This window comes from Rhamphochromis sp. 'chilingali' (assembly GCF_963969265.1).
Source record: "Rhamphochromis sp. 'chilingali' genome assembly, chromosome: 17".
NCBI lineage: Eukaryota > Metazoa > Chordata > Actinopteri > Cichliformes > Cichlidae > Rhamphochromis > Rhamphochromis sp. 'chilingali'.
Genome location: NC_137944.1, coordinates 2,531,841 through 2,559,245, shown reverse-complemented (window position 1 = coordinate 2,559,245; position 27,405 = coordinate 2,531,841). Strand labels below are relative to the sequence as shown.

The 27,405-nt window shown below is 40.1% G+C and overlaps 1 protein-coding gene across 1 annotated transcript in view; it reads right to left on the bottom strand.

The window, feature by feature from the left end:
• Positions 1 to 343: 343 nt before the first annotated feature.
• Positions 344 to 27,405, bottom strand: part of nxph1 (neurexophilin 1) — a 77,846-nt gene continuing 50,784 nt past the window's right edge. The window contains exon 2 of the mRNA XM_080863556.1: positions 344 to 2,345. Coding sequence (XP_080719682.1) covers positions 1,590 to 2,345 — 756 coding nt within the window. The 3' untranslated portion in view covers positions 344 to 1,589. The remainder of the gene's footprint in view (positions 2,346 to 27,405) is intronic.

Below are 27,405 nucleotides of genomic sequence, written 5' to 3'. Positions count from 1 at the left end.
CATATGTATTTATGAGATACCACCAATTCATTTAAAATTACATTTTTTGTGCCTCTCACTGTTGCTCATGTTTTAGGCAACAAATCTTGTGTTAGATGGGGTAGGACTCATCACACAGATATCCAAGATAATTGAGAAACATATAACATCTCCTTAATGTTGTGAAAGCTTGAATTTTGAGTGAAACCTGAGTCTTTTCCTGTACTTTGTTGCAGTTCAGTTTATTATAATAAATTTTCCTTTGCCATTGTAGCCCATTGTCCTACAAAGATGGGTATGATGGTTTGCCACAAACCTTGAACAAATCATTACTGATTTAATTAACTCACACATACCAGAATTCAATTGATAAAATTTCTGATTTCTTTAATCCATCTTCATCCCCAAACCTTCCCCCAACCCAGTAAAGAAAATTTAAGTCAATACTTTTATTATATTTAGTCAGTTCTAAATCTTCTGTACATGATTTCTGTTTTCATGACATTCACACCTAGGGCTGCAACATCATTTTCTGTGTTAGAGGAACCAAGAACAAGCATAAATGGACTTTCAAGAGGACTTAGCAGAGGTGGTCAAAAACACAGCTCATGGGGCATATACAGAAGCAGCATAATTTGGATAAACTATGTACAATACAAACCATTCATACAAATTAAGCTCTAATATATAGAATTCAATACATTACATTTGCTATATTAATTGACAATGAACAAGTCTTATCCCCAAGAACCCACTGATCAGTCAGTTAATCCGGAATTTTGTCAGTTCAAAATATAGGCCAGTCATCTAACTGACTCAGTAGCTGGTTAAGTTCGTTATCGCAAAAAGCTCTCTGATGATGACCGAGGACTGATCATCTTACACTATCTGAAAGTCTGTTGTTAACAGGTTTTCTCAACTGACTGTAGAAGAAGCCAGCCTGGTAACCTCACTTATTAAACTACCTCACATTTCTAACAGCATCACACTCACATTTGAATCTTTGTTGTCATCCTCAGCCTCTTTTTCTAATAACATTTGAAGGATAGTTTTCATTCTTTTTAAACAAGGAGCTAATTTTTTTTCCATTATTCAGAATAAAACGCAGAGTGAAACTGGTACAGCAGGGGCAAACAGTCCATATACTATCAAGAGTTAATACACTGTATATTGAAATATGCTAAAAGAAAACAAGGTTATTAACATTCAGTTGGACTACAAGTGTGATGTAAAAATAACAACAAGAAAGAGCAGAGTTCAATAATGAACAATTCATACTAGTACTAACCCAAGATGACCCAAAGGCCATTGCTTTCGACAAAATTCAGCTGGAATAAATCATAATTAAGGGATAAAATTCTAACTGGTAATCCAAGGTTACTTTTAAGCAGTTTACAATTAGCACATTTTGTAAGAATTGAAAGTTGCTCTTTGCTCTTTCAGAAGATTGAACAGGGGAATCATTTGGGGAATCATTTGGGCATAGTTGACACTCTGATATGGACATGTTAAGGGACAGAAGGGCTAACATACAAATGTCTCTGGCCTGGATAGAAGTCCTAGTCTGTTCTCCACTCGACCACTATGTAGTTTGTGAGTGTATGGAAATGTCAGCCAGAGGGAAAGTAGGGAGTGTCACTGTGGTAGTTGTAGTCTGGACACACTTTCTGCACCAGTTTGTAGTCGGTGCTGTAGAAGGAAATGAAGATGCAGATGACTTTGAATGGTTTGGAGCAAAGCCAGGAGACATGGCTCTGAGTTTGCTCTTGGTAGCATGTCTTGGATGGGTCAAAGTTGCAGAGTGTGTTCTTGGCACCCTTCTCAACCTTCTCATATTCTATGCGACAGTTGAAGGACTTTGAGTCCTTGGCATCAATGACGGACTGCTGTGCTGCCACATCAAACTCAACTATCTTTGTTGGAGGGACCAAGCTAACAGACACATTGCCCTGCCCTGTGGAGTTGTGGCGAAAGTAGACACTGAAGGTGCCATTTCCATGATCTACAATCTTACCAGTGATTAGCAGGTTAAGTTTAACTGTCTTAATGTTTGAATGGAAGTCCCCCCAGCCAAACATCTTCTTAAACTTTCCTGTCTTGACCATAGGCCGCCGTTTAGCCCGTGGTCGTGAGTCCTGCAGGTCCGTGGAATTTCTCAGCCAATCCCAAAGATCCTGCTCCAAATAGGGCTCTGGAGTGTCATAGTGAAGATCCAAAGCTGTGCTGTTCTCCTTGCCTTGTAGAGTCTGTGATAGCAGCCTACTGATGGACATTTCCTTATTACTTTGTGTCCATATATGCTTAAGTGTGGATTTCAGATTTCCTGATTTGACAATGTCTGACTTTGAAGGATGAGCACTTGTAACCTGGGGAAGAGAGTAAAAAACATCTATTAGCTGAGAGTTTACATCAATATGAGGATGCTACGTTAGGATCTAGATATCTATGAAATGAGCAAATTGCAAATGAGAAAACATTCCTTTCACCAGGTGCATATCTACACCAGTTAGTCACAACGTTAAAAGTTTGAAAATTGAAAACGTGAAGAAAATATTCAAATTTAATGTTTTGTATTAAAACCTTGGACCCTGGTATTAATGTGGATGTTACTTTGACACATACCATCCAGAGAGTCCATACGCATCATAACACAACACCCAGAGGATCTTCTACCACACAACACCCTGTCCCTGCACCTTGGTCCTGGCTTGTAATGCCTGATGTGTCAGCGAGCTGTTCTGGCAGTACTCAGGGGATATACAAAATATTTGGCAGGATGTTTTAATTTTATGGCTGATCGATCTTCATGGTACTGTATGGAATGACATGCAGTGTTTACATGGAAGGTTTTGATGCATGCTCCATCATGTGGGTAAGGAAATCCCCAAAAAATTGTTTCTGTTCCCCTGGATAAACTGTACATTTGCTTAATGACTGAAAATGGCACCACTGATTAACAGAGGACTGTGGGGTCAGTTTCATGATCATATGCAAATTGTCATGGCTATTGATCAATGACCAAGAATACCATTCACATAGAGTTGGCGAATGGCTGCAGTCACAGCATTGTAAGATCCTTACAGACCAGGGAAGCAGAAGAACATCATATGAAAAAGGCTATGAGTAAATGTGGTTATCCCAGCTGGACATTTGTCAAAACTGGTAAGACACCTAAGGGTGCTCCAAGCGATCCAGGAGAGAAGGTCAACGGCTGCCCAGCCAAAACCCTTTATTGATCGCTTATGTGTCTGGTGTATCAGAACAGCTGAGATGCAGTTTCTCTAAACACAGCGTCTCTATAGATTTGAAACCCCCCCAAAACCCAGTGTAAAGTTCACCACAAGGATTGTGTCCCACTGGCAAATACTTTCTATGCCTCCTGTTTTTTAAAATGTGCAAAATGATGTTTCTTGAGGCAACTTTTTACAACTTGGCACTGTTAAAAAACAAATAAACAAACAAAAAAATCCTAAATTGTCAAACCTAAAAGTAGGCTACACATTTCATTTTTTACACCCGTGACACAACAGCCTAGAGATAAAGCGTGGATGCTACATGCATATGTATTCTCATCATCACACAAAACCATCTAGAAGGTTTTACACACACTGTTAAAATAAGAATGCATCTGCACCGTAAAGATGTCCTCGACTGCCAGAAGGATGGAGATTTAAATCTGTATTATATATTAATTTTAAAGTAAACATCTAGCAATCCTTTTTTTATATGATTTATCTTTTGTTTTTGACAAATGTGAGTAATTTTTCTTCCCTTTCAAGCCTTTCCATGACTGACATGTACTATATACAGAGATCACATCTAACATAGTACTAAATAAATTACACTGAGAAATTGAGGTACAAAGTCTGTCTTTAATCAGCCAAGTCACTCCGGGTAAATAATGTGGTGATCCTCTCTCTTCTCTAATGACTTGAGGTTGTAGATTGTTTTGTAGATTGTGGTACTGATGTTACATTTGCCAAATTGTAACACCAAATTCATTAAAAACTGACAATGAAAACACTGTTCAACCCTTCTGCTTTAAAATGAGCTGTCATACTAGAACCCACTTGTGTATGTAAGTGTGCTTATGATTAAAGTGACACTTTTTTTCAAATGGAAGAAACTTTTATTCCATCCATCCATTTTCTTGACCACATATCCAATTAAAGCCACAGGAAGACTGGACAGGGTGACAGCTAGGGCTGGGTATCGTCACTGATTCCTATAACTGATTCGATTCCGATTCACAAGATCCCGATTTGATTGGATTCGATTTTGCATTAGAACCCTGCAGTAGATCAAAAACTGAAGAAAGGTTTTATTAGAGACATAGCTTTTGTAATTTGGTATAATTTGTAAAAGTTTAAATTACACTGCACACAACGGTAGACTGGTGCGTAATAAGCAAGCAAATAATGCAGAGAACAGATTTTATTTATGCTTGTTCAGTGAATTTTGGTCAGAGGGTGATGAAAACTGCAGCTTCAGAATCTGTGAGATGTTGGCTTTTGCAAACATGCTGTCGGCGAACAGGGAGATCTGCACTATAGCAAGTTTAGATTCATCCAGCTACCCCAACATAAATGTGAACCATGGAGAATGCTAGAGTACCCACAGTGAACCTATGGGGACAGAAATAATATGCAAGTTGCACACAGGAAGTCTGTATTTATTTAATTTTTTTAAACTTATATTCTTTGTTGAAAATCAAACATTTTAAAATGTAGAACACATTTCACAAGTTGATATAGTATTCATTCAATTCAACTCTCTTTAACGCAATAACAATTTAATTGAATTTTATTTAATTAATGCCAAATCAAAGCAACAGTCACTTCATGGTGCTTTATGCTGTAAGGTAAAGACCCCACAAAATAAGTAGTAAGTAATTAATAAATAATATTCAGGACCTTGCTATTGAAGAAAGTTATGGTTATGCCAATAATGTTTGTTTAAAATCCTACAATGTGGCTGAATTAAAGCAATTCTGCAACGATTTGGCCAAAATTCCTCCACAGCAATGCAAAAGCTTCATTATCAACGATCACAATCACAATCATCTTCTTCATCAAGCAGTTGATTGTAGTTTTAGCTTCAAAGTGTTGGATAACCAATGGTTAAGTTTAGGGAACAGTTACATTTGACATAGGGCCAGGTAGGTTTGGAAGGTTTTTTCCACTCAATTAGTGAAATCATGATTAAAAACCAGAGGTTTGTATTTACTTCAGATTTCAGGTTTGTTTGATGATCTGAAACATGTAAGTTTGACAAATATGCAAACATTAAAAATAAATAAGTGCCCAGAAAATATCCTGAAGAGTTTAGATACTTTTACAGAAAGGTATCTTAGTGTAAATGTGCATGTTGTTTAATTGTAACCCTAATGTTACCTTGAATTAACGGCAGTTAAAAAAAGCAATGATCATCATTGAATTCTTATAAGATACAAAAATAATAGTCATTAATTAATTTTTACCAACAAAAAATGAATAGTTAATGCAAACTTAAAAACATGAAGAGATCGTCCTCCTCTCTTTGTTTGTTTTTTTCTGCCTGCTTACAAGATGAAAATTGTTGCGTATCATACCAAATTGAAAATAATCAAGATAAAAACAAAGCTTGGAATAAAAAGAGACCCAAAAAGTCCTAGCTTTGAAAAGACATTCATTGTTTCCAGATCTAACTTAGTAAATCCTGCTCTTGCTCTTGACGAAGGCGGTCACACTTTTCTCCTCTCCTCCTCCTCCTCTCCCTTAGCTTCCCTGCTTAGCTTCTTATGTCCTTGTCTAGTCTTGTGTTTTTTGTATTACTTTTCCCTGGAACACTCTCTCACAGTCTGTTCTCTAAAACCTAAAAGAGGAATTATGGATTGGATCAACTGGTCCCTAAATGCAATTGACACCCCTTTCTCAATGAGAAGTTTGGGCTCGGGTGAGCCTGAGTGCTGAAGATATCTACCTATTCGGAACCATGATAACAGGGTTCTGGCTGATCGGAGCTGGCTTGGCCCTGACTTATCGAAGAATTTAGAAAGCAGAACCGGCTGTTCAAACCCCCACAAGGCTGCCCACTGGGATTGAAACGATGGGAGAGGCGTGAGTTTCTCAAAATGGGCTCATTGAGTGCAGCACGGATAAGATCTTGGAGAGGCTACGGCTGCTGTGAATACTCAGAATAAGATCTCTGACTGCAGACTGGATTACATCTCGGAAGGGCTCGCTCAGAATAACATCTCTGGGTGCAAATTGGATGACATCTCGGGGAGGCACACTGTCGTGAGTTCTCAGAATCGGCTCCTCGAGCACAAGAAATGACAACATCACAGAACGCTAGTATGGCGAAGCGCACGGCTCTCCAACGGGAGATTGAGAGACCAGTGTCGGACTGTAGAACTGCTTTGAAATTCATATGAGCTGTTCGCACTAAAGTAAAAAGCACCATCACTTCATGCGGATACCCTTTCGGCGCCAGCTGCGGTCTCAAGGCTGGAGCTGAACAACAACACCCTGATAACGACTGTGTTTAGTCTGTTCCTTCCCATTCCATGCAAGGCCACCTGGGTTGGCTGGAAAACTGTTTACTTAGCCTAGCAGGGCGAAGGACACTGTCTCAGCTGAACTCTGGACACACACACACATACATATACACTGATATGCACACACTCATCCCCCCTCCCTTTCCAAACGCCTTCGACGCTTATTCCCTTCCGATGCTGACGGTGGATCAAGGAGACCAGTGCACGCAGCCCCGGATGTACTGTCTAATTCGGCTGTCTCTCACCCTTTACCCACCCCTGTTGCTTGTCATGTGTTTCTTTGGTGTATTAAGAGTTTTTTCATGTGCAGAGGTGTTTTTTTCTGTTCTCAAACTGATCTCCCTGTTGGAGCTCAGTCTGGGGGGAGTTATTTTTTCTCCTTATCTTTCCTCCAAATTTTTCATTGTTATACCTCTCTGACCTGTCTTCCCCATGTGATGTTTTGTGTAATGTATGTATGGTCGGAGGGTAAGATGGCGCCGCCATTGCGTACAATAGGTCAGCAGCCTTATGAAATTTCCCTTTGTGGGACTAATAAAGGTATATCAAATCAAATCTAAATATCATCTCACCAGGGGCGATTTTAGCCCAATGAATCAAAATTAATCAAAGAGTTCTCACTTTTTTGACAATATTTGCTGTTTGTGTAAACACTACTAAAAATATAAAAAACATACAGTACTTAATTGAGACATAACATTTTAACAACAAAAGCATAGATACCCCCCTCCCAAAATGGTTTGTTCCAGCTCGCCTCTCCCCTACTCTGGCTCTAGCGCCATTTCTGCCAGAGCGATGGTAAATGGTAAATGGCCTGTATTTGTATAGCGCTTTAGTCATATGGACCCCAAAGCGCTTTACACTACATGCAGTCATCCACCCATTCACACACTGGTGATGTCAAGCTACATTGTAGCCACAGCTGCCCTGTGTGCAGCCTTAATGGCAAAGTTCAGAAAAGAGTATCTAAGCTTAAGAAATTAAATATGTTGTAATTAAAACCCTTGAGCATTATAATAATTATAATAATAATAAGCTGGCCAAAGGAGAAGATGGAAGCCCCTGACATCAAGACAAGGAAACTCCTGACTATACATAGAGGGTTTCACCCCAAGTCCAGCACCCTGAGACTGTATGCTAAGCGGAAGGAAGGAGGCTGGGGACTGGTGAGTGTCAGAACCACAGACCAGGATGACACAATGAACACTCTCGAGTACATCAGGAAGAATGCCAGAACTGATTGTGTACTTAGTGAATGCCTCAGGTAGCAGAAGCCCAAGAAAGAGGGCAAGAGGAAGAACCATCACTAAAGGACAGGCCCGGTACTGTGTATATACCCAGTAGATAGAGGAAGCAGCTGACATCTAGAAATCCTACCAGTGGTTTGACTAGGTTGGTCTGAAAGACAGCACAGAGGCACTAATCATGGCAGCACAGGAACAAGCTCTGAGCACAAGATCCATAGAGGCTGGGGTCTATCACACCAGGCAAGAACCCAGGTACAGGATGTGTAAAGATTCCTAAGACGCTAGCAGGCAGGGCATACATGGAACGCCAGAACCAAGTGGCATAGTATACAGAAACATCTGTGTGAGTATGGAAATACCGAGGGCAAAATAGGGAAAGCTCCCTAGGGCGGTCGAGAATGACTGAGGCTAAGACCCTGTTGGACTTACAGATACAGAGGGGCGCAAGAGGGAATTTTTTTTAATATATGTAACATTTTGTATGTGAAGTGGATGTTGTGTGATTACAAGAATTGTCAAAAACAAACAAACAAACATATTTTATTAATATTCAGAGATGGGCAGTAACGTGTTACAATTACTGTATTGCTGTAATCTGATTACTTTTTTCAAGTAACGAGTAAACTAAGGGATTACGATTGCAAAAAAAAGTAATTCGATTACACTTACTTTCCCCTTAAGCACGCTGCATTACTGCGTTACTAAACTGTGATTTTGTTTGAGAGAGTGTCTCATGACAATGACGCAAGCGTGTGCGACGGCTGTGGAAGCACGTATGTAAATCAACAATAGAAAACATGGAGCGAGGGATGGAGTACGATCGTGCATCATTTAATACTTGGAAATACCGACATTACTTTGAATTTGACTTTTTCAAAAGCGACAAAAACATAAGCATACGTTGTACACTCTGCATAGGAAGAAAACTTCCACATCAAAAAATTCCGCTTCCAACTTGAGCAAGCACCTAGCACAAGAATGTTAAATTGACAGAAAACCCCCAGGATCCCCCCACTGAAATGACCGCTGTGGCTCAGATGGACCCACTCCTGCTAAACAGATTAAACTAGACATAAGAGCGACAGGACTTAGTGCCGCTGAACTGAAGAAGCTCGTCGCTGCCTATATCGTCGAGAACATGTTGCCTATTTCCACTGTAGACTCTGAATCATTCCGAAGCATTGTAGGAAAAATACCAACTAAAAGTGGTGTCAAGCTGCCCCAGAGAAAGTCATTTGTAGGATACCTTGAGAGAGAATATGACAAAATGAACAACTACAGGCCGATCTCAAATCTCCCATTTTTAAGTAAGATCATTGAAAAAGCAGTTTCTCAACAGCTCAGTTACTTCTTAAAACAGAATAATTGCTACGATGCCTTCCAGTCAGGTTTTAGACAGAACCACAGCACTGAAACCGCTCTGACCAAAGTGTTTAATGACATATGTCTGAATACAGACAGTGGAAAAATGTCAGTCCTAGTTTTACTGGATCTCAGTGCAGCATTTGATACAGTTGACCACAACATATTACTCAAACGACTGGAGAACTGGACAGGTCTTTCAGGAACTGTACTAAACTGGTTCAAAACATACGTAGAAAACAGGAAATACTTTGTATCAATAGGTAACTTCACATCTGAGCAGACAAGTATCACATGTGGAGTTCCCCAAGATTCCATCTTGGGACCCCTTCTGTTTAACATCTACATGCTCCCACTGGCACAGATTATAAACAACAACAAAATAAACTATCACAGCTATGCAGATGACACACAAATATATATCACAATGTCACCAGGAGACCGAGGCCCTGTACAGGCTCTTGGTAAATGCATTGAGGAAATCAATGACTGGTTGTGCCACAATTTTCTCCAGCTAAACAAAAACAAAACTGAGGTAATAGTCTTTGGCGCCAAAGAAAAACGATTACAGGTCACCAGAGAACTTCAATCTATACATCTAAAAACCACAAACCAGGCGAGAAATTTGGGTGTAGTGATGGATGCAGACCTAAACTTAGAAAAACACATTAAGACAATAACAAAGTCAGCTTACTATCACCTCAAGAATATATCAAGGATAAAAGATCTGATGTCTCAACAGGACCTGGAAAAACTAGTCCATGCATTCATCTTTAGTAGGCTTGATTACTGTAACAGCATCTTTACAGGTCTACCTAAAAAATCAGTCAGACAACTACAGCTCATTCAGAACTCTGCTGCTCGAGTCCTCACTAAGACCAAAAAAGTGGACCACATCAGTCCAGCTCTGAGGTCCTTACACTGGCTGCCTGTCCGTCAGAGGATAGACTTTAAAGTTCTGATGCTGGCCTATGAAGCTCTGAATGGTTTAGGACCAAAATACATCAATGACCTCCTGACCCAGTATGAACCATCCAGATCCCTCAGGTCATCTGGATCCGGTCTTTTATCAGTTCCCAGAGTCAGAACCAGACACGGAGAAGCTGCATTCAGCTTTTATGCTCCTTATATCTGGAACAAACTCCCAGAAAGCCTCAGATCAGCTGAAACACTCAGTTTATTTAAATCCAGGTTGAAGACTCACCTGTTCTCAGCTGCATTTGAATAAAGCACCAAATCCACACTTTAAGCTTAAATTTCAAAACTTACATTTAACTACTGATTTTATCTACTGTTCTGATTTTATCTGTTTTGATTTTATATACTGTTGTTTGTTTGTTTGTTTGTTTGTTAATTAGTTAGTTAGTTTATTTGCTTGTTTTATTCAATTTTAAATCATTATTTTTATTTGTTCTTGTTTCTAATGTCTCTGTAAAGCACTTTGAATCACCTTGTTGTTGAATTGTGCTATACAAATAAACTTGCCTTGCCTTGCCTTGCCTTGCCTTGCCTCTAACTTAAAGGCTACACTCGAAGAGGCAGAGTTTGTTTCCACTACTGCTGACATCTGGACGGTAAATAATAAAAGCTTTATGGGTGTAACAGTTCACTGGATTAATTCCACATTACAATGCAACAAGGCCGCCCTAGCATGCAAGAGAATTAAAGGCAGCCATATCTATGATGTAATCGGAGCAGAGATTGAAGAAATCCATTCATCATATGGACTACAAGACAAAGTTGTTGCCACTGTAATGGATAATGCATCTAATTTTCCTAAAGCATTCAGAGTATATCAGCCCTGTCATTTGGAGTCTGAATCTGAAAATGAAGAAGGTGATGACGAGGAACCGACCTTTACTGATGTCATAGAAGCTCTTTCAACCACATCTGGTGATGCACAGTTTAGCCTCCCTCAACACTACAGATGTGCATCGCACACAATTAACTTGATTTCAACAAGCGATGTTGACAAACATCTAAATTCCTGTGCAGACACCAAGGCTGCATATAGGAGTAGCATTGCAAAATGTTCTGCTCTTTGGACTAAAGGAAGTCGATCAACATTAGCCTCTGAACAGGTGGAGGAAGTCAGCCAGAGGAAACCTAATGGTACTGACATCCACAAGGTGGAATTACCTGTATGAGGCCATTTCTAGAATCATCACAATTCCCTTAAATGAACTTAATCCCCTCTGTGTAAAACTGGGAATCAAGTGCCTTAATGAAAGGGAGTACCAGTTCTTGAAAGAGTACTGTGCTGTGATGAAGCCCCTGACAGTGGCTCTGGACATCTTACAAAGGGATGAGTGCACCTATGGGGCTTTACTACCAACACTCACAAGCCTGATGTCAAAGACGCTTGCCCTGAAAGATGACCTCTCTAGATGACCTCTCTAGAAAGACCTCTGTAAAGGTAAGATTATTATTGGATAATTGCTTTGGGTGGATTTGTTAAACTTATTATACGCTTCACAGTGGGTGGATGTTATACGTAGTTTTAAGCAGCGTGTACAATTATTAAAATGATAGAATAAAAGACCAAGTATTCACCCCTTGTTAAATATCAGGGATATTGATCATCATTGATTATGAATATTAATCATAATATCAACAAAACCAAAATTAAATCTCATACAGTATTGATAATAGAAAATATAGATGGTTTAGGGCAGTAAAGCCCACAAAATAATGACAATAGGTAATTATATAGTAAAATAATTTTATTCTTAGATGCATCATATTGTATGTTACAGGCCCTCAAGACTTGATGCTGTTCTGGACAGCCAAGAAGGACTTCTCGCAGCGGCCACTTGTCCCAAGTTTAAACTTTGTTGGTTGAGAGATGAGTGTAGGAGAGTATGTGAAGGAGCTCCTGATAACAGAGTGTCGTAAAGCTGCTCCTGCAACTGACAACACTAATGTGTCCCAAATGCCAGCCAGCCAAATGCTTTTTCTCAGCAGAAAAAGAAGTAACCGACTATTTAAGGTCAGACTATGAGCTTGAGATTTTGAATCAGTTTCCAAATCTCAAAAAGATGTACATGAAATACAACAGGCCAACTCCATCCAGTGCACCAGTGGAACGGCTGTTCAGTTTAGGTGGATTGGTGCTTTCCCCAAAAGGAACAGACTGTCTGATAGAAGGTTTGAGAAGCTTCTGCTGATGCGATATAACCACTGTTTCAGTCCAAAAGAAAACAATAAAACATCGGTCTTTTTCAGGGTTGCCACAAAATGAGACTGGATTAACAGCCTATATGTAGCATGCAATAGCATTTTCTGTTTTGGTAATCTCATTATTACTCCTCTCTGCACTTTACCAACTGTTAAAAGATGTTATTGTTAATTTTATTTATTTTATTTCTTTATTTTTTTTGTTGTATTTATGTGAAAGGATGTGTGTGTATACACAAAAAATAATTTTATGTTATATACTGGAATATGCAGAAATACAGTTTAAGCCTTTATTTTCTTAAAATATGGTGTAATGTGCAGAAATATGTTTAAATGTTAAGCAAATTTATTAAAGTCAAAGATTGTTGAATTTAATTTTTTTTTTTGGACGCAATGTTTATTAAGTTAAGATTAAAAGTAATAAACTAATTTTTAAAAAGACACTTTTCAATTTGATTCACTTTTATATGTTGGATTATGCAAAAAAATAGAATTGGGCCAAAAGGTCTATTGGTTTGTGACGCATTCAGGTTGTGTATCATGTTTTTGAAAAGTGACTAAGTAACTAAGTAACTAATTACTTTTGAAAATAAGTTGCCCCAGTATAATGTGAATTACCCATAATTTCCTTTTTGACAAAGAATATAGTTAGGGTTGGATCAGGTGTCACTGAATTCCCCCTTAGTTACACTGTAATAGGTCAAGGTAGCTGGGGGCTTCCCATGATGATGATTTCTTCTTCATTCACCTTTTTTTTCACACACTGTTTATACGCCACTCTGCATTTAATCACTAGTTATTATTAATCTCTAGTTCTCTTCCACTCTTCCTTTGTTTGTCATATCTTCCTCCCCCTTACTCCAACCAGTCACAGCAGATGACCACCCCTCCCTGAGTCTAGCTGTTTTTGTTAAAAGGGATTTTTTCTTTCCCGAGTTTGCTAAAGCATTTTCTCATAGGAGAAAATGTATTGATTTAACTTACAATCTAAAGCACCTTTGTCATGTGGAGTCTACAGTTTTCATGATTTTCTCCACAAGTCACCACTTCCTCCCCACTTGGCTCCACCTCCCCAAACACTCAGTCTTTATTCATTCGCCTGAGCCTGCTTCCTGGGTCTGTATTAGACAGCATTATGACAGCCTTAAGGCAACAGTTGTATTGATTTAGTGCTATACTGCGGGAAAAATAGGTATTGAACACATCACTAAAAGAACATGTCACCAATTTTCTAAGTAAATATATTTCTAAAGGTGCGATAAAATTCTCACTAGATGTAACAACCCATCCAACCCACACATGCCAAGAAGTCAAAGCACTGATGTCCATAAATTATAAGTAATAATAAGGCGTGACCAAGGAATAAAATATTGAACACATGAAGTGAAAAGGGGGTGCATTTAAAGCTGGCTGATCAACATTTAGACAAGCTTGTGAAATACTGGGACAATATAGTCTGTTCAGATGAGGCCAGAATTGAACTGTTTTGATGCCTTAATACACACCGTGTTTGGATTTTAAAAGTCACTGCACATCAACCCAAAAACACCATACCAACTGTGAAGTTTGGAGGTGGAAACATCATGGTATTAGGCAAGGCAAGGCAAGGCAAATTTATTTGTATAGCACAATTCAACAACAAGGTGATTCAAAGTGCTTTACAGAGACATTAGAAACAAAAACAAATAAAAAGCATGATTTAAAATTGATTAAAACAAGCAAACAAACTAACTAACTAAACACACACATATTAGGCGATTTTTCTGCAAATGGCACACTTCATATAAGGAAGAATGTATGGAAAAATGTATTGAGACATTCCTGTCTCAAAACCTGCCGCCATCTAACAGGATGATGAAGATGAAATTAGGATGGATGTTTCAGCAAGACTGTCACATGCCATGATACACAGCACTTTGTTTTTCTGTTGCTCTTGTCTTTCAGGTGTCAAGCCTCCACCTATTGGCCCATTCAAAGATAATTGGCATATGCCTATTGGCTAATCTGGGCACAGTAGCCCAGCGGTCCCCAACCTTTTTTTGCCATGGACCGGTTTATGTCCGACAATACTTTCACGACCGGCCTTTAAGTTGTCGCGGAAAAATACAACAAATAAAACCTGTAAAGGTACCAAAAAAAGTAAGATTTATTCATAACACACAGGAAAAGACCCAGGGAAACTGAGTTAACAATAAAAACTATTAAAAATAATGATAAAAATCAATAAAACCCTTGAAAACTACACATTTCACGCCCGAACCTCAACTCTTGTTGGTACCAAACGACCAGTACCGGTCCGTGGCCCAGGGGTTGGGGACGGCTGCAGACCAATCGCTTGCCAGGGATCATTACAAAAGAGCAGCTTCCTGGCCAGCTTCTGATGTTCTCTAAACGTTTGTTTGTAGGCTTATGTGTATGTGAGTGTTTTGGTGGGAGGCTGGACAGGTAAGATTGGGGTACCCCATACACTTGCAACTGGGCATTTATTGTTAAAAACACTAGGTTATACGCTTGATGCCACTTTTGTATGTTTTGACTGACCTTTTTTTGTCAAGCAGCTAGACAGACCTTTTGTTTTGTGTATTGTTTTATTTAGACCTTAGGAAAGAAGTCAGCCTCTTTTTGTTTTCTTAATTTAATTTCTTAATTTTGATTTGTTTGAGTTTATGATTGTCAAGGCACAGTAAACCATCAATAAAAACTGCCTGACTGTAACCTAGCCGTTGTCCCTCTCCTTCATTAATTGTGGTTGTCTTGTGTTGCCGTCTCGAAGCTGTCATCACCAACAAACGCTTTTGTACAAACTATTAAATAATTTTCTGTAAGCGTGTTCAACACTTTTTTCTCCGTGTCAATTCTCATTATATTTTAGGGTCTTTATCTTACAATATAAAGCTCATTGAGGAAACTATTGCTTTGATTTGGTGCTATAACAACTACATTTAATTGAATTAAAATTTAGATTACACATAACTTAATTTATGGACATCTATGATTTAATTTCTTTGCATGTGTGGATTGAATGGGTTGCTACAGACATCTGCTGAGAATTTCATGTCAATAGCATTTTTAGAAATACATTTACATTTAGAAAACTGGTCACATGTTCAATACTTATTTTACCCACTGTATAAAAAAAATTGAATTGAATTAAAAATTAAATGATCCTCAGGTAGTAGTAGGGGCTCATGGTGTGTAAAGATAATATGCACACAACATTACATCACCAGCAGCCCAAGGTCTAAGGTACTAATCAGAAGGTTGGTGGTTCAAGCCCTGTTTGCACCAGTATCTTGGCCAGGAATATTTTGCAAGTATTCTTGGGCAAGATATTGAACCCCAAGTTGTTTTTCCAATATTTTCATCAGTTTGAACACTAATTAGAAAACATGTAGAAAAAAGAAAAAATATAGAAAAAGTGCTTGTATGAATCTTTTGTACTGGTTAATAAGACATGTTGTATAATGCGCTTTAAGTCCCCCATTAGACTATGCCTAGGACATCAATGGGCTTACTGAGTGTATCACCGACTACATAACTTTCTGCACCAACCCCATTGTTCCAGCTCAGACTGTCCAATCGTTTCCCAAATACCAAGCTGTGGGTGACTAAGGGCATCAAAGCCCTCCTCAGTGACAAGAAGAGGGCTTTCAGAGGCTACGTCCACACTAGCCCAAATAAATTTGAAAACAGCGTTTTCGTCTCAAAATGCTGCGCGTCCACACTATCATTTTCAGTCTTTTTCACAGAGTTGTGCGTCCATATTGAAACGGCCGAAAACGCTTACCTTCCAGTACTGCGCATGCGTGAAACGCAAGACGATTCGACCTGCCTCGTTTCTGTCTGCTGTTTATTTACTTTCCGGCTCTTTGAAGTGTCAAGGAAAAGTTTTTTAAATGGACTAACAATGAGGTGGAGTTGTTGCTGCGAGTAACACAAAAGTACAAAGTTGTAAAAGCGAGTGAGAATTAAAGAATTTGAAGAAAAGCTATCTAAAGCATGTACAAACTGATATTAATCTTTAACCCTTTGAGGTCCACACCAAGAAAAAAAACAATGGAAAGATTTTTTGTTTGCATTTCTTATTGATTTGGGTTAGTAAGATAAGATAAGATAAGATAAGATAACCTTTATTAGTCCCACACGTGGGAAATTTGTTTTGTCACAGCAGGAAGTGGACAGTGCAAAAGTTATGAGGCAAAAATTAGAATACAATAAGAATAAATACAGTACACAACTGTACAGAATAGAATAAAATACTATATACAGTAGAATAAAATAAAATAAATATACAATAAGATAAAAATAGAATACAAATACAAATACTATATACAACTGAGTAAAAATACAACGATGACAGAAAGGATTATTGCACTTAGTATTATTGCATATGTATGGATGTGTGTGCTTGATCAGTTAAAGTCTTTATTATGGAGTCTGACAGCAGTGGGGAGGAAAGACCTGCGAAATCTCTCCGTCCCACACCATGGGTGCCGCAGTCTCCCACTGAAGGAGCTGCTCAGTGCTGTCACAGTCTGCTGCATGGGGTGGGAGATGTTGTCCATCAGGGATGACAGCTTAGCCGCCGTTCTCCTGTCACTCACCACCTCCACTGGGTCCAGAGGGCATCCTAGAACAGAGCTGGCCCTTCGGATCACCCTGTTCAGTCTCTTCCTGTCCCCAGCAGAGATGCTGCCGCCCCAGCAGACCACACCATAAAAGATAGCAGAAGCCACAACAGAGTCATAGAAGGTCTTCAGGAGTGGGCCCTCCACTCCAAACGACCTGAGTCTCCGCAGCAGGTACAGCCTGCTCTGCCCTTTCCTGTAGAGGGCGTCTGAGTTATGAGTCCAGTCCAGTCTATTGTTCAGATGAACACCAAGGTACCTGTAGCTGTCCACAGCCTCAATGTCCATACCTTGGATGTTCAGTGGTTGCAGTGGAGAATGCTTGTGCCTGCGGAAGTCTACCACCAGTTCCTTGGTTTTACTGGCGTTGATCTGGAGGTAGTTCAGCTGGCACCAGTCCACAAAGTCTTGGGTCAGACCTCTGTACTCCTTGTCGTCCCCATCAGTGATGAGGCCGACTATTGCAAAGTCATCAGAGAACTTCTGCAGGAAGCACTGGGTGGAATTGTGGGAGAAGTCTGCAGTGTAGATGGTGAAGAGGAACGGAGCCAGAACCGTTCCCTGTGGGGCCCCCGTACTGCAGACGACCCTGTCCGACACACAGCCCTGAGTCCTCACATACTGTGGTCGGTCGGTGAGGTAGTCCAGGATCCAGGTAGTGAGGTGATGGTCCACTCCAGAGTTCACCAGCTTGTCCTTTAGAACCGAGGGAAGAATGGTGTTGAAGGCACTGGAGAAATCAAAGAACATGATTCTCACAGTGCTTCCAGCGGTCTCCAGGTGAGCGAGGGAACGATGTAGGAGGTGAATGACGGCATCATCCGCTCCAATGCCAGGCTGGTAGGCAAACTGAAGTGGGTCCAGTGATGAGCTTATTAGGTGCCGAAGCTGAGCCAGGACCAACCGCTCCAGGGTCTTCATCAGGTGGGATGTCAGAGCCACCGGCCTGTAGCTGTTGAGGTCCTTGGGGCGTGAAGTCTTTGGCACTGGTACAACACAGGAGGTTTTCCAGAGCTGTGGGACTCTTCCCAACCTCAGGCTCAGGTTGAAGAGGTGCTCCATCACCCCACACAGTTGGTCCGCGCAGGACCTGACGACCCTCGAGCTGATGCCATCTGGACCCGCTGCCTTCTTGCCATTAATCCTCCTCAGTTCCCTCCTAACCTGGGTGGTTGAGAGAGACAGGCTGGAGCCTTGTGTTGAGTGTGTATTGGATGCTGCAGTTGGGGGTGGGGGGGAGTGAGCAGGGTGAATAGAGGAGGTGTGAAGTGTCTGAGGTGGAACAGCAGCAGTGGGGGTGGGTGAGTCTGCAGCCGATGTTGCAGACTGCCTCATGGCTGAATCAAATCTGTTGAAGAAATGATTCAATTCATTTGCCCATCTCACATCCCTCCCAGTAATAACCACAATCAATAATTTTTTTTCAATAGACCCTGTAGTTTTTAAAATATTGATCTCTACCAAATGGTTGAGATGTCACTTAATGGTAAAAGTATGAAATGTCATGCAAATACAAGTGCATTATATAATACAGCTGAAATTGTATTTATAATTATAATTTAATTAATAACAAAAACTATCCAGCGCATTGGATACAGTTTATTTCTAGTAGCATGCCAGTGAACATTGCTGTTTTCATTCCATCAAAGGACAGGATTATATCAAACTACAAAATACATAGTTTTTTAATCTGCAAATGTGAAAAATGTGCTACAGCACAAAATACTCACATTCAGGCCACTTCTGATTGAACGGTACTGTGCAAAATCATTTTTCTTTTTAAAAAATAAATAAATAAAAACAGTGCAAATGAAGCACATCTGCATGTGGTTTTGGTCGTTGGGGTCTTATGGTGTAGCATTGATTCTGTGGTCTTGGAGAGCTGAATCATGGTTGTCCAACTCTAGATGCTGGCTTGTTAACTTTTTGAGAGCCATCGGGTTCTGGTCCAGTAGGGCACTGTCCCTCTTATAGACCAGGTATTAAAGTCATGTCACTGGAGAGTGGCATTAGTTGAACATCCCTTCGGCGGATATTAGCTACTCACAAATGGCACCCTTACAAACTCCAGCTACTGCAGCATCTCAACGAGGATGACCCAGATCGGCGCACAGAATTTGCAGAATGTGCAAAACAAAAACATTAGCGTCCATCGTGCGTGGGAAAAAAACTTCTTTTTACAGCGAAAAAACCCCTAAACTTCCAAACGAGCACCGAGTAGCTACGACGTAATGGGAAATTCACAGAGAAACTCTCGGATTCTTCCATTGAAGATGGAGCAGGGTAAACCTCCGCCTACCTCAGTCCTGCTTTACAGGTGAAAATAGAGCAACAGGACCGCTAGTCTTTGACTTTATTTATTTTCTGCTGTGTTTTACTTGCATCTATTTGAAAGAGTGAGTGTAAACACAAAAAATATTTTATTTTATGTGCTGGAATGTGTAGAAAATAGGTTTAAATGTTAAACTAATTTATTCAAGTCAGAGAATGTTGCATATAATAACATTTTTGCTTGATGCATAAAGTTAAAAGATTAAAACTGATAAAACAAGTTAAAAAAGATACTTTTCCATTGGATTACATTTTGTATGATGGATTATGCAGAAAAAGTAGAATTGGGCTGAAAGATCTATCGCTTTATCACCTATTCGGGTTGTAAATCGTGTTTTTAAAAAGTAACTAATTATTTACTTTTGAAAATAAGTAATCAGTAAAGTAACGGGATTACTTTTTGGGGGAAGTAATCAGTAATTAGTTACTGATTACTTTTTTCAAGTAACTTGAGCAACACTGGTAATAAGTAGGGGTGGGTTTTGATTATCCTAACCCTATTTAGAGAGAAAGAGAGAGAGAGCTCTACATGAAGTGTGATTTTATCTTGGTGGAAGCAAAACAGCAAAAGTAAAAGGAAATTCGTGACGATGTTTATGTGAAGCGAATGTGAAGCATAGTTTGGATCGTCTTTGGCTGCTGGTTCAGTCAAAATTGTTTGGAGAGAGATACAACCACAGCTTCAGAATCTAGTGCAAAAAGGACGTAAACACAAAGCGCCCGCCGACGCTTCAAAATCAGTGAGCTGTCGGCTTTCAGACGCCGTGTCCGTGTCCGTGTATGTGCCGTCGGGTGAGAAAGGTTACATCTCACTGATTCGGATGCGCTGGGTCCACGTTTTGTGTTTATGTCTTTGTGCAGAATCAGTGTACCTGCTCTCATTTACTGTTTTAGCTGTTTGGTGGTTGTAGAAATTTTGTGAGGTTTAACCTGAGATTCTGGCGTTTCGGGCAAAATCGGCCAGAATCTCAAAATAAATTTATTTTTAAATGAATTTTAATGAATTGATATCATATTATCCAAGCCAGAATCGGTTTTAATTGATAAGTCGATAATCAAAACCCACCCCTACTGTCAAGTGACATACATCTGTTCAGTAAGTCCTCTAACACTATCATATATCAAAAAATTATATCTTCCTGTCTTAGTTTAATCAAAAACACTCAAAATATGTTGGATGGTTTTTTGTTTCCGTGTTCCTGGTTGGGAGAAGGATAAGAAGAGCCAACAGTTTCCATTCACAGTGCCTTCTGGTGGATTTTTTTGGCATTACAGATGTAAACCAATTGGTAGAAAAGACTCAACAAGGTAGGTCAATTTCAGTGAAAGCCTCAGTTAGATATAGGGTCTGAAAATGTGCTCTAGCAATTGGTTGACCAGAACGTTAAAGGGTTTTAATAGGGCTGTCAAAAAATTGACAACTGCTGTGTAATGCCCTCCACTATCTTAGTTTAATTGGTCACATGACTGCATCACATGACTAAAATTTGTCATCATTTTCGAAAAGGCTCCGGGTTCACTGTCCACACTGCGATGCGAAAATGGTGTTTTCAAATGATTCCGCTTTGGAGAGCATTTTCAAAACGCTGCATTTTCCTTGAAGGAAAACGCCATCTCAAGGTGGACGGAAGGCCAAAACGGAGAGAAAAAGATGCGTTTTCAAACGAAAACTGTTTCAATCCAGGAGGTCAACGTGGACATTGTGGAGGACTATAAATATCTTGGAGTATACATCATAGCTGGACTGGCCATCGGGCGTACCGGGCATTTGCCCGGTGGGCCGCTGGCGATTTTTTGTTTTTATGGGCCGATGGATTTTTTTTTTTTTTTTTTTTAGGAAGGGTATATATAATGAAAGGTGTTGGATTGGCCAATTGGTCATGATCGACTCTGGGCTGGACCAATTACAGCCGAGGAGGCCGGATGCACCCTCCCCCTTGTTTAGCAATCACGTGATTTTCGCGCATTGCATGCCGGGAACTCGTGGCAAAACAATCCAAGTACCGCATCAAATGCAAGCATTTGCAGCACCGCAAAACGTTCATTCTCCGGTTCCAATACCTTCTTGTTTTTTCTTTGCCGCACAAAAAAGGAATGTACAAAACAAAAGGAGAACAATGCCGGTCCGTACAAAGACAGACTTGACGAAAAGACAAAGAAAAGATACGAGGAAAAAAATCAAAGGAGTGAAAGGGTCAGACCCTTACGAGTGGACAAAAGACGTTAGCGTGCTGCCCAACTTTCACCACGCTCATATTTATAATTATACGGTTCTTGGAGTGAGTGCATACACTCATGAAGTTTAGTAACTTCAGGTCACTGCAACAAGCCCAGGTACAGTTTACCGACGGATGGGTACAGGACCTTGAAATGCATCGCGTAGAACGAAAGACCATCGTACGAACAAAGGTAAGTTTACCAGTTTCACAAATCGTCATCATAAATACACATTCGTTAACCGTTTATTAATATAACCTTTGAGCTCAACGGTAATTAATTAGTAGTGGAAATAATTTCTGGTAGCATCACAGAAATGTAGCAGTGACAATAATATTGTATGCTGTAATCGTACTGGGCAATTAGTGATACAAAACAACTGTTTTATCCTGTGAATAAAAATATATGTTTTTGTCAATGTACCATGGTAATAACAGAAGCGAAACACAATATTGTGTCAGGACAATTCACTATTTATGCACAATAAATAAAGGAGCATAGCGCGACAATTTCTGTTCAGCGCCAGACTTGCTTGTAACCTATATCACCAATTATGTTATGAAAAATGACGTATTAACTACAACAGCAGACCGACCTTTGTGGGAATGCTTGGAGCAGACTAACATGTGAGCTGGAGTGCTCTGAGACGTTATATTTGGTATATCCAGACCATCCGTCGGCTCTTACTTCGGAAACATGGCTTAAAACATTTCTCTTCAACGACGTAATCCGATAAAAAAAAAAACGATCTCTTTACCCGTCGGCTTCCCGTGGCTGTCATGCGACCGGCTATTGCAGTTAATAATACAACAGCTTCTTGCCATTTTTTGTGTTTCTTTTTATCGCTGTGTAACTGATTTCAATTGAAAGCCTGCGTGCGCTAGTACCTCTTGCCACAAGTTCCCAGAATCCTTTGCGGTTTTACCCCTGAATGACGTCACATTTATCCTGGTGGGCCGGTCTCTAGTCAAAATGCCCGGGCCGATTTTTTGTCCCAGTCCAGCCTTGGTATACATAGACAACTGGACTGGGTTAAACACACCACTGCACTTTACAGGAAATGCCAGAGTTGTCTCTATTTTCTGAGGTGGCTGAGGTCCTTCAACATCTGTCGGACAATGCTCAGGATTACTGAAGTTTGGCCAGCTGGTATACAATGATGTGCTACACAGCTATGTTAGCATACTATACAAGCTGGAAAATGAACGCTAACTTTTTTCCACTCCGTAAAAGTTAACGTGAGGGTTCCCGAAGGTTAGGGACAAACGCAATCGCATGGCAGGATGCTGTAAACAGATAATCCATTCACAATACGAGATTAGTCATCATCATCATTGTTTATTTATATAGCACTTTAAAAACACACCTGGTAGACCAAAGTGCTGAACAATACAACTATAAATGATAATAATATAAGAACTGAACAAAACAATAAAATTAATAAAAATGTATAAAAATGTCAGTCACCCACAGAGTAAAAAGCCAGAGAATAAAAATAGGTTTTTAATCTGGACTTAAAACCGGTACTGATGTAGCTTGTCTAATATGAAGAGGAAGATTGCTCCAAAGCAACGGGGCCACAGGGGAGAACGCCCGGTCTCCCCTGAGTTTCAGCCATAACTTAGGGACTGAAAGCAGCAGTTGCTCAGCTGACCAGAGGGAACGAGTGGGAACATAAGGCTTCAACAAATCGGACAAATAAATGGGTGCCAAACCATTTAAATATTTAAAAAACAATAAAAGAACTTTAAAAATGGATCCTAAATTTGATTGGAAGCCAATGTAGGGAGGCCAAAACCGGAGTGATGTGGTCGAATTTCCTTCTACCAGTTAAAAATTGAGCCGCAGCATTTTGCACTAATTGTAAGCGTGACAAAGTGCCCAGCCCACTCCCTATTAAAATGGAATTATAATAATCCAGGCATGATGTAATAAAAGCATGAATTACAGTTTCTAAGTTACGTTTGGAGAGAAGTCATTAACATACTGCTGCATGGGCTGGGCTATAGTATACATCGTAAGGGTTTAAAAACTGAGCTTTAAAATGATTAGCGGTAATAAAAACCGAGAGAGGCCAACAGTGATCACTGACTGTTTTTAGGGGCTTGTTAAGATTAAATAGAACAAGATACAAAGCATTAAGACATGTTAATTTCAGATGGAGACACTAAATATATGTGGCGCAGTAAAACAATCTGACTTGTTCTCAGCTTGTCACACAGGGCCCATGAGAAGCCCATGAAGAGTTCATCACTTTAAAGATGTGTTCAAGTATGTTGAACCCAAAGTGTTTGTGGACAGAGATGAGAACAGTGCTAAATACCTTGAAGAGTCTGCTGGATTCAAGTTTTTGGCAAGGTTTCTCATATCAGTAGATTCTAATCATGTTTCAAGACCATATGTTCTCAGTGACTGTTGTGATGGTAACGTGTTTGTGTCAAACACATTTTTTCAGGAAAATCTTCATTGTCTCAAGCTGGTTCTATACCAGGATGTATATGAAGTAGGGAACCTACTGGTTCTGCAAAAAAGTAACACGAGGTTTTGGTGGTATACTTCTCTCTACTCAACATTCCCCCATGCCCGGTCAAATGCTGATCATGTGCAGCTAGTTTTACTGTGTAGAGAGACAGATTCTGGCTAACTTGGCCATGAAAAGGTTTTTTTCAGAACACCTGACTGATTTGAAGGTACTAGAGGAGAATGGGATAACAATGGCAGATAAAACTGTTGTGAAAGGACCGCTCTACTGCATTGCTGGATACAACCTGAGCTCTCATTGTATTGGGGGTTCTACAAAAAATTTCAGTTTGTCTGTGTACTTATGCAGCTATTGTCTGTTAACTTGAACTGAATTTCAGGGTGCTGATCCAGCAGTCTGTGGACCTCAATGGACCCCAGAAACGTATAGATCTGCCACTGAACAACTGGAAAGAGAAGACCTGTCAGAAGTACAGGGGATAAAATTTAGGTTTGCATTTAATTCTTTACAAAGCTTTGATGTTTGCACACCTGGCATGCCCCCATGTTTCGGTCATGTCATCTTAAGGGTGTCTGCTCATACGATCTTGCTCTTTACCTCAAGTACTTCATCAACACAGTTCGAAAAGAGTACATCAAGTGTACTTAAATGCAAAAAAAACCAGATGCTTCATCCAAACCTTGTGAGGTCAGTCCAAAAACATTGAAATTTAGTGGACAAGCTGTTCAAAATTGCAACTTCTCGAGACCTTTACCTCTCATAATTGGAGACGGAATGCAGAAACCTTAAGATAATGTGTGGAAGTTAACTTGGCAGCTCAAGAAGATCGTTGACCTAACTTGTGCTCAGGTTACTCATCTGGATGCTATATTGTATTTGGAAACCAGAGAGGAGCTGTTACCTAATATCAACTTAAGACCTATACATCATTACGTACGACATCATCCAGGACTGATCCTAAAATGTGGCCCTCTCCTCAGGCTGTGGACAATGTGCTTTGAGAGCAAACATAGTTACTTCAAAAAATGTACAAGGCATTTGAAAAATTTCAAAAATATGTGCTTGACTCTTTCAGAGAGACATCAGATGTTTCAGGCCTTTCTTTCTGCTGGGTCAGCGATTCCCCCAACATTGCAAATATAGGATGGCTCAATGTTTAATGCTTTCATATCATTTCATCTCAAGCGCTTCGACACCAAACTCTGTGCATTCCTCTCCTGTGGATGTCCTTCCCTCTCCGACCTCAATTTCTTCTTCACCAGCATCATCCATGACTTTTTCATCACCTTCAGGAATCTGTACACCATTAATGCTAAACTGGATAGAGAGATTTGAGATACCAAGGCTCCCCAAGGAGTTGGTACAGAACTTGGAAAGACAGAAAAGACCAAGTGCAAGACAAAGATGAGAAAAGGTAAGGATTGTGGTCTCTGAAATGATGAAGATTTGTCAGAATCCAACCAAACGCAACACTACAGAGATAGCAAAAAGGATGGTGGCCAAGTATCCCAAGTCTCTTCAAGACGTGATTGATGGTGATGTTATTGGACCTGGATATTATTCCCTGGTAAAGCAGCTTCAGGCAGGAGTTGAAAACATCAAGCGACCTGACACACCAAAAGTAAGAAAATGCAAAGCGGCATCAGATGATGGCAATGACACAGATGAAATGCCTTCTGAAGAAAAAGCAAGTGTTCAAGACACATATGACTGTATTAGCTGGTAGCCATGCATTTGCCACTCTCTGAGACCGTGGAGAGTCTGCTTGAAAAAAAGAAGAAATGAAGAAGCTGTTTAAAAAGAAGAAGTACAGTACAGATATTCTGGAAAAACTAGTCAAGTGCACCTATTACATGCAGCGTAAAGATATCAACAAAAGGGCAAGCATCCAGAAACTATGCCAGGAATGGCTCTTTCTCTTCAATGAAACCAGTATGACAGCACATTTTCTAGAAACGGACTGGTGTGAATCTGATGGAGAACTTCCTCACCATTGTAGACAAAAAGGGGGCAGGTCTGTTAAAGTTCCTCAAATATGTTGATGCACAAAAGCGCAAATAACTCCTGAATTCTCTTCTCAAGCTTCAGACTGAAAGAGTTCAGTCCAGTGGTTGCTCGAAAGAAGTCATTGAGATGATGCTCAATGACTTTTGAGATGATGCTTCTTACTGGCTCATTTTGATGAGAAGGAAGAGCTTCTGTTCCACTGGTTTAAGATGACAAGCCTTGCAGAAGATGTTCAGACGGAGAAAGTGCCACCAACACCCTGCGTCGTTGTTTGTGGTAAATAGATATAGCAAAATTCAACAGTTTCTTTCTGCTCTAACTGCCTTGTTCTTGTATTTTTGGCTTGTTTAGTTTCATGTTCTGTTGCTTTCACACTGAGGAGTGGCTAACACAAACATAGAAGTTCAGCCAGCAAGTTAAGTGATCCACTGATATATGTAAAAAGTATCTCTGTATTATTGTTATTAAAGTTTTTAATTTTTAATTTTTAAATTCTCAGGTTCCTCCTGCTTCGCTGCTGAGACATTCATGTTGAGCATCGACATGAAGATTGTTAACGACCACATCACAACCTTCATGTCTGCCTAATGTTTGGCAGTTACTACTGCTTTAACATACACTACCCCGTGGAACTACAATCAACACTGTAGTTCCTTGAATGGTAAAATTTGTTTTATTATGGATTTACAGTGGGGCAAAAAAGTATTTAGTCAGCCACCGATTGTGCAAGTTCCCCCACTTAAAATGATGACAGAGGTCAGTAATTTGCACCAGAGGTACACTTCAACTGTGAGAGACAGAATGTGAAAAAAAATCCATGAATTCACATGGTAGGATTTGTAAAGAATTTATTTGTAAATTAGGGTGGAAAATAAGTATTTGGTCACCTCAAACAAGGAAAATCTCTGGCTCTCACAGACCTGTAACGTCTTCTGTAAGAAGCTTCTCTGTCCCCCACTCGTTACCTGTATGAATGGCACCTGTTTGAACTCATCATCTGTATAAAAGACACCTGTCCACAGCCTCAAACAGTCAGACTCCAAACGCCGCCATGGCCAAGACCAAAGAGCTTTCGAAGGACACCAGGAAAAGTATTGTAGACCTGCACCAGACTGGGAAGAGTGAATCTACAATAGGCAAGCAGCTTGGTGTGAAAAAATCAACTGTGGGAGCAATCATCAGAAAATGGAAGACATACAAGACCACTGATAATCTCCCTCGATCTGGGGCTCCACGCAAGATCTCATCCCGTGGGGTCAAAATGATCATGAGAACGGTGAGCAAAGATCCCAGAACCACACGGGGGGACCTGGTGAATGACCTGCAGAGAGCTGGGACCAAAGTAACAAAGGTCACCATCAGTAACACACTACAACGGCAGGGAATCAAATCCCGCAGTGCCAGACGTGTTCCGCTGCTGAAGCCAGTGCATGTCCA